Raw genomic sequence first — 8,644 nt, forward strand, 5'->3', positions numbered from 1 at the left:
GAAATTATTTGGCCGCGTAAATCGCGTGCAGCATCCCCGCCGGCTGCCTGCAGTGCCTGCCATATGTTACACGACGGGTAAACGTATAAACGTACTGGCTGCCTCGATACACGTCGATCGGCGGTCGATACGCGTGTATGCCCTGAAAATTTTAAACGTATGCATGCCGCGAACTAAAGACGAGGTATGACGTGATGCAAGTGCACTCGTACCCGACACCCTGCCTCTTTTGTGAATGGCAGCGCACGCGAAAACTTCCGCTCGCACGCAGAACAAATTCCGCATTTTCATCCGCAAGTTTTTGAAGGATTCGCAGCTGACGCTCTCTTGCAGTTTAAAGTCGAAGAATCGCACGTATATGTACGTGGTCGCGCGAGAAAAATGAGACAGACGTCAGATTCTCGATTTCGTGTCGTCGATAATAACAGAGCACTAGAATCAAGTCCAAATTGCACGTGAATAATGTTTTCTCTCCTTTATTCTCTGTCTTTGAAATTAGATAATACTAAATGCTTAATTATTCCTTTCTATATAATCGACGTGATATCTGATTTCACTTTTTTTTGGGGTGCGCTTTAGCAAATTTATTTTAGAAATATCAAGCTTCCAATTTGGATAATTAAAAAGCATCAGTCGTGACGAAACGAATTTCCTCTCTTAACCCCTTTGTTTCTTTTAGATTTATCTTTATTTTAATAAAACAATTTTATGCATTGCTTCTGACTTTTATTATTTCTTGATTTCGTTAACTATAAATTTTTAAGTAAAACTTTTTAGCGGAATCTTTTTAATTCTTAAATAGAGATTTTTATATAACAGATATTTTTTTTATATGTATAACAGAGATAATACTATATAGGGCTGGGTTAATATTGAATCACGTAAAACTGCAGTTTTACGCAAACTAAATTTAGAAGAAAGAAAGAAAAACAGGGAAGGAAACGACAGGGTTAAATGTTGCCATTCCGAGGGCTTAACGTACGCCTCAAACGTGGAAATTTTATCAGCTACATTTGCCTCGCCGCTGGCTTTCAAGCGTAATATCTGATTGACAGCGATCGAGAACACTCGGCCGAGTGTACTCGAGACCGGAAATTCAGCGGACTCTATTGCGAATCGCGCCGCGCGATTCGTTAACGGCATCGCACAACGCTATGCTATGCGTCATTACATCGCTCGCAGTAATACCGCGGTAACAGCGCTGCCGAACGCGCGGTTATGGTTGAGTATACAGCTGGTAACCATAGAACTTAACCCCCCGGACTTGTTAATAAATTACCCGGCCGATTACGAGCGAGACTTGTTCACAGTGCTCGCTTATGCGAATCCGATACGCAACGTTCGAATAGCAGCCATTCGCGCCCCGATGAGCTTTGCAAATCTGCGATAATCGCGAAGAAATTCTTTACAAGCCTTTTTAATGTGAAATTATTAACTTTTTATAGACATATTATTTTTATTTTTTCTTTTTTTAGGGGGGGGGGGTGAAACAATCGAAACAAAATATCGGCACGAGTTTCGATCTCTAAGAAAAAAAAAGGAAGCAAATTATCTCTTTTACAATTATCAGCCATTTTATATTTATAATACCGAGTCCGAAATGTATCCGGAACGCTAATTTGCTGTCTAAACGAGATATATAATGTTAACTTAATGAAGAAAATTACTCTGGACGCGATATTACTTAGTTAATTATTTAATCACGATCGAAACGATATCTGGTTATGTACAAATTACTATTTAATTAACATATCGCATTAGCATACCGCTCCTCGATGAATTAAGCCAGGTATCGATACATTAGTAATGCCTTGTAGTTATTAGTTTATTACGATAAAGTTCAGTGCGTCATCACGAATGTGAATTAATGATTTAACTAGTTTAATAGCATAACGCACACATTATATCGCGGTTTTCTTTTCGACGAATGATACAGGGAGCTCTGTGAATAATTTGCGCAACTGTGCCGCTTTGCAGCATCTAATTAATTCTTAATGAAATCGGTTAAATCAATAAAATATCTAGAAACTGGCACGGTATTAATTTGTAAACGCATTAAAAAAATACTTTACCTCTTGTTTACATTTCTTATATAAATGTATATGCGATTTATTTATTTTATTATTTAAATATTTGAGAATTAAGGAGAGAAAACCATTATATTTATTCTACGGCAATAATATATATGTGCCAAGAATACACATTTCTATTTTTTTTTTATAAATATCTCCCGTACAACTTTTACCACGCGTTATTTGAAAAGTTCACGTTTACTTACAAGTTCTAATCGATATGTCAAGATTCGTTCGAAAAGCAGACGTGAACTTTTCAAACAAGACCATAGTCGATAATATCTTGCCGCGAGGAGCAAAGTGGGAAATTTCTCATGTACTCGAAAACGAAAGATTCAGATTATCAACTGACCGGCTCGACTTCCGGCACACCGCTGGCAACGCAAAACACACCGGATGGCCTTCCACCGTCGTCCCTTCCGAACCAGCAGACGAATAATCACCTGCAAGGACTTCCCGCCTATTCGCACAACGACTATAACAATTATCCAACCTTGCCGGTAAGTACAGCGTTGAAAGTTCTCTTTTTCTTTAGTAAAATTAGTTTTCTCGATTTTATAGCAGCAAAAAAAATTAATTCCCGACGATATAATGGTAGATATTCGGCCAAAATTCGGAAAATTATTAGTTAACTGTAAAAATGCATACATAAATGTTTTTGTAATCGATCGTGCCAAATATAATTAAAACTAGTGAACCCAATATGTAGCAGTCGCACAAATAAAAGGTTTATTGTAATCTTATAAAAATGCATATGTAGGGGTTTTTGTAAATTGCCTCGATGTCAAATACGAGGTTTAAATTTCAAAATTTCAAGTGACAGATGCAATATGACAGACGCGAAAATGAAAATTTCATCAAAATCTCATAAAAATGCATATATAAAATTTGTATGGTCATTGACGTCAAATATGATTAAATTTCAAATTGACAAATCCAATATAGCGAACACGAAATTGGATAATGCCCATGAAATTTTATAAAAATGCATATGTTAAGGTTTTTCAAATCATTAATTCATACCCGTTCCTCTGCGTATGTATTTATAGCTATACATAAACAAAAAAATAAAGAAAAATATACAATATAATAATACTATATATTTATAATTTATACCTATTTATTATTGATGAACATTTTATAAACTGTATTTTATATATTATTTTTATGTTGATTATTTTGTAATATTATTGTCAATATTTCGATAATGATTTTTGCTCTCATTGTACTTTTATTTCCTTTTCTCGTTTGTTTCTCAATCCCATCAGTCATCAATTATGTGAAATGATTCTTCGGTTATATTTCGGAAGACGTTATATTTTTGCGCATAAATTTATTTTAAAACCAATTACTTTAACACTTTGATCACCACGCTAAAAAGGCCACACTTACACAGCAGCCGTGGCACGCTCTGCTACTACGTTTAAAATCTGAAACTCAAAAATATACTTACACTTCTTATTTTTATTTTCTGTCTAATTTCTGATTTCCTTAAATATAAATACTGCCTACAAATGAATGTACTGAAATGAAATGCATGTCACCCGTGTACAGGTGGCGCGGCCAGTCAATATGATAATATTAATACATCTCGATGCGTAAGATAGATAATGTGGAAATTGAATAGCGTATTATAATCCCGCGAAACACTTTAGTGAATAGCCGCCAAATGCAAAAGCCAATTCTCTAACAAACTCTAACAATTCCCTCCGGAGTCTATGTTAAATTATACTTTGTTGTCCCGCTCGGTACAAACTATATGCCGTATAGTTGCTACAGCCATTACGTGTAAATGAATGTTCCGATTTCGCGAGAGGGAAATGAATGTAATACGACCTGCTTTGCAGCAGAGAGAGAGAAAGAGAGAAAGAGACTTTAAACAATTAAAGTCGATAGTTAAAATCACGAGAATTTTGTTAGTCGAGCGCGAGCGCGCGAAGGACGTTCTAATAAAGTTAATAGGTTCATCCAGTGAGATGGGAAACTGAGGAAGTGGAGTGCAAAGAAATGGAAGAAGCGAAAGGCAGTTGCGCCGAATCGCGCCGTTGTCGTACCGTCGCGCCGTTCCCCTTTTCCCTTCGAGAGAGCTTCGCGAAAAGCTCCGGCCAACCGTATCCAAGAAAGTCCTCCAGCGGTGTAGTTTGAAATAACAGTATCCCCGTCCGGTGAGAGGACGGCGTTGCGTAAAGTTTCAACCGGAAAGCAACGCTTCCAGCAGTTCGAAACTAGAAAATTGCACTGTCCACGTCGTCGCTTCTCTCGATTTTGAGGGGGGGGGAGGGGGGGGACATTCTGAGGTCGGAGAAATTTCAACGCCATGATTACAGATAACAATCTGTCTGAATGAAATTATTTTGCGTATCAGCGATTGGTTAATTGGATTATGAACGTGAAAAAGAAGGGATTTCCGTCTCGTGGTACGCGCGGTCGGAATCTAAATACGCTCCTCTTTTCTCTCTCTCTCTCTCTCTGTCTTTCGTTATATTCGCGCACACTCTCTATCAAATTTCCCCCGATCTCCCCTCGAGATCCCTTTCGTCACGATTCGCTGAAAACTTCACCCTCAATTTCACACCAAATTAATTGCTAATTACCGCGGGGATCTAAAAGTTCTGTTAGTAAAACCTCGGGCAGGAACAAAACTCCAGAGTGGAAAACTTTGATTATCGCTAAGGATTTTCGTATTCCGCTTTCCCCGCTCCCCCCCCCCCTCGGTTTAATTGTTGCCTTTTTCTTTAAAATACCAATTGTTCAAATCCTTCCGCTGAATTTGAAACGTTTTTTTTTTTCCCTCTTTCTCTCAGAATCGGCGGTACGGATCCAGATTATCGGCGTTGAATTCCTCGTAACCTTAAAGCGCCCGTGGAAAATTGTCGGAGTTCGTTAAGTTCTCGATAAAGTATGGATTTCTCTCGTAGAAAATGTAGACAGAAAGTCGGTATAAGGTGCAGTGGTAAAACGCGGCGGCACGAGAACCCGGCTTGCGCCTTGAAAATCTATGGTACTCGCAATTTCTCCTTGATCCTTAACAATGATAAAATCCGACGAGCCGGCCTCGCTCCCGCGAACAACTTCGTCTGCGTCGCACGTCTTTCCCCCAGTGTTCCATCCGGCGAAAAGGGAGCAACATTCGCCGGCGCTGTTTTGCGTCCAATTTATAGGAAATGGCGTCGGGGCACTCGAGGCACTGCCTTCGTCCTAAACAGTCGAAGGAACTCTCGCCGTCAAAAGTTTCCGCAGTATACCGAGCCAACTAGTCCAAGCGCGAGGAGGGCGAGGGGGGGGACGAAGGGGGTCTCTTAGGGAATATTCAGGAGTGAAAATTTCGAAAGTTAGACCTGTCCGTATTATCTAAGTCCCGGGGACTAGAGGAAAATGCGATGCGAAAACTCGCCCTTGGTTTCTTATGAAACGCCTCGGTACCCCGCGTCGCGGAAAGTTGGCTCACGAACAGGGAGGGATTATTTAAATGTCCGGTCGGTGCGCGCGCGCGCGCGCGCATGTCGCGATGTAATGGTTGCATTTACTTTGGGCGGATTACGGCCTCGCGCGCGCACACATCTATAAACCAACGCTAATGTATTGAAATTGGTTTAATCTCCTGTTACCCACGTGTCATTAGACATCCGAGCGGACTTGTTGCATAATGCGCGGCAGATTCGATCGATGGAAACAATACACGTACTTAATCCCTAATCGGATTCAAGGCTCATGTAGAACCCCGGCGATTATCGTATGTTTCAATGAACTTCATTCAGTCAGGAGTTAGGAGAAAAGTCCTTCTGCCCGCTATCGCATACCTGTTATAACTGAAGTATACATAATTATGCTGCCACCAACGTTTTGACGCCCGTCGCCACTTAGCCAGATGATCGCTGCTATAAAATCTGTAAATCAATCACGTGTTGTCTTGTTAAGGAAAAGCGAAATTTTCTTTGCAGCAACTTTCTCGTTCGAACGTTTTTTTATTTTCTTTAATGTAGCACATCCTAATCTCTCTCTTCCAGTTATCCGGAGAGGTGACGTACGCCGAGCTGTGCCTAGCGAGACCCACCACCCTATCGACCCTGGCGACCGACGCCAAACTAGCCAGCCTCGGTGGCGGAGTCGGCGGTCTGGGTGGCCTTCCGGGTTACGGCAGCGGTCTCGGGGTGATCGTGGGCGGCAAGCCGTACACGAAGGAAGCCACAGTCTACGCCTGCATCGACCACAACGCCAGGCCGCCGAAGCTGGACGTTTCCAACGCGCCGTCGTGCGCGACCACCCCCCTGTCGACGGCGAATGTACTCCAGGATTCCACCGTCGCCACCGTGATGAGCGGCGGCGGCGGCGGCGGCAAGCAGCACCACCCGGCGAGAGAGGTCGTCACCGTCCGCACGCCCTTGATCTCGACTCAGGAGAGCTGCGTATAGGGACGCGACTCCGACGCGCTCAACGTCAACGAGTACTACGTCTGATATGGCCGCTGGCTCGTGGCGATCGTGCGCGTCTTCGTGGTGAGCGACCTCTCGTTTCCTGGACACGCGGTGCTTCTTTCTCCGGTAACGTCCTCGAATTCTCGGGAAAAGGTATACCTAATGTGAATTATGAGTTTCGTCCGGATGCGCGAGGCAATCGCGCGCGCGCGCGCGCGCACGTCGAGCGACGTGATCGCTCGCTTTTCAGACACTTCGAACTTTCTGCCCGACGCACGACCGCCGCCTCCCCCCCGTGTTGGCGCGGGGTGCTCGTGTCTGAAACGGACAAACTTCTCGGATCGTGACCGACGACGCCGTACAACGAGGAAAATCTGATACCTACATCTCGGTAAGACTCACGCGAACGTACTATGGGTAATATAATGAAAGAGACGTCTTTGTACGCGATCTATTGCACGGTTTGCAATCCTATCGAGGTAGCTGATACAAACATTCAGAATTGACCAAATAATCTTGAAGAATACATATCGAAAGAGATTCGAATATCGGATAACATGCAGCAACCAAATTCCTTCGTTTAGACATTCCATTGTGTTCTGAATATATGACAAAATATATATCATATGTGATATGAAAATCTATAAAAGAAATATATCAAGTTTATCACTGCCCAATTTTCAGAGATTCCATTTATCTTGTATTTATCTTTGAAAGACGTCGTAAAAGTACGTAGGAAAAAAAAATTTAATAAAACTGAAAATAAATTCTGACAAACCGGAAGTTTTATTGAAGTAATGTTAGATTTCTGGAAAGGGAAAAAAACGTATATACACGTATTCCAGATTTGTATTATAATTTACATCGTAATAAAAGAAAGCCAAAGGAAGATTATATGTGTTAATATTAATGTGCTATTAATCGAAAAAACGTCGCGCACGATTATGAAATGAAATTTTCACGAGGCAACATCACCGTGTGATGCGGATCGTTTTGATTCTAAAAATCATCGACGTCGCAAAAATCTATCGAATATATGTATCTAAGAGCCCATCGATTGACTGGCCGTTGGAATGGAAAGCAACATGTTCAAGAAAAAAAATCTCTAGGTTTCCTCCGCGTACCGTGGATGTTCCGCGCCGCGGGAGGAAAAATCGATGTACCTATGTCTCGCGACGGCGAATGTAGATTTTCTATCCCGAGAGTATACTTTGTATTACAAAGTAGGTACGGGGGATAAAGAAGATCGTCGCGTTGAGTGTATTTTCGTAGAATGGCGCGTCTTTATCGACGATACGCTCTCCTCCCCGTCTCTCTCTCTTTCTCTCTCTCTCTCCCTTTTTCTCGGAGTGTCGTATCGTGTCGATTACGTCGCGCCAAGTGCAACGGTAAATTTCGGGGGAAAACGGAGGAGGATTTCTCTCCGCGGTGAGCGAGAGAGAAAGATCGACTTATTTCCACGAAAATCCGCAAAATATTTCCGCGTTGGCAACCGCGGCGCGAAACAAGTGCCGCCCCGTATAAAGCACGGGCAGTTACGAAAATCCGACGTGAAGATTTTCTCAATGTCGGACATGCTCTCGTTCTTTTGCCGTCACCATCTGATTTTATTTCTCCGTTAAGAAATACAATTTTACGGACGATTCTCGAGACTTTCGGCTTTATCGCGACGAAATGGTGTCGCAAATAAATGTACACTCGACCGAATAAGATTTTTTTTCGGTGTCAGTTTAATTAAATAATAAATAATAATAATAATAATTTATTTATATAAATCAAGAAAATAATTCAATAATTAACATCTGCTGTTCGATCGATTGATTTTTTTAAAAATACATCCATAAAATTAATTTTATTCGTGCAGCGGTATGTAACAAATAAAATTCCAGCGCGTCACGAGAATTGATTTTACTAAATTTCGATGTGTCGACATTTATTCTGAATTATTTACAGTACGTTCTGCACGCTACCGGAAATTTTCCAAGGTAAGAGTGAATTTGCTAATTATAAAATAAACGGGGCACTATCGATCTTGTCTCTTTCGCGGCCTGAACCCGTTCTTTATCTCCTCTTCCATCGTTACAACTCTCTAGTCTACTCGCGCGACTGTTGCGTACCTAATCACGCGGACGAAGATGATATTCGCGTGGCGATTTT

General features: G+C 41.6%; 1 protein-coding gene across 1 annotated transcript in view; it reads left to right on the plus strand.

Moving 5' to 3' along the window:
• The window catches only part of LOC105451316 (nephrin), a 96,237-nt gene extending 88,859 nt beyond the window's left edge, over nucleotides 1-7,378 (plus strand). Inside the window, exons 13-14 of the mRNA XM_011691684.1 lie at nucleotides 2,406-2,572; nucleotides 6,080-7,378. Coding sequence (XP_011689986.1) covers nucleotides 2,406-2,572; nucleotides 6,080-6,484 — 572 coding nt within the window. The 3' untranslated portion in view covers nucleotides 6,485-7,378. The remainder of the gene's footprint in view (nucleotides 1-2,405; nucleotides 2,573-6,079) is intronic.
• The last annotated feature ends 1,266 nt before the right edge of the window (nucleotides 7,379-8,644 follow it).

Source organism: Wasmannia auropunctata, unplaced genomic scaffold (genome assembly GCF_000956235.1).
Source record: "Wasmannia auropunctata unplaced genomic scaffold, wasmannia.A_1.0 LD336053.1, whole genome shotgun sequence".
Classification (NCBI taxonomy): Eukaryota; Metazoa; Arthropoda; class Insecta; order Hymenoptera; family Formicidae; genus Wasmannia; species Wasmannia auropunctata.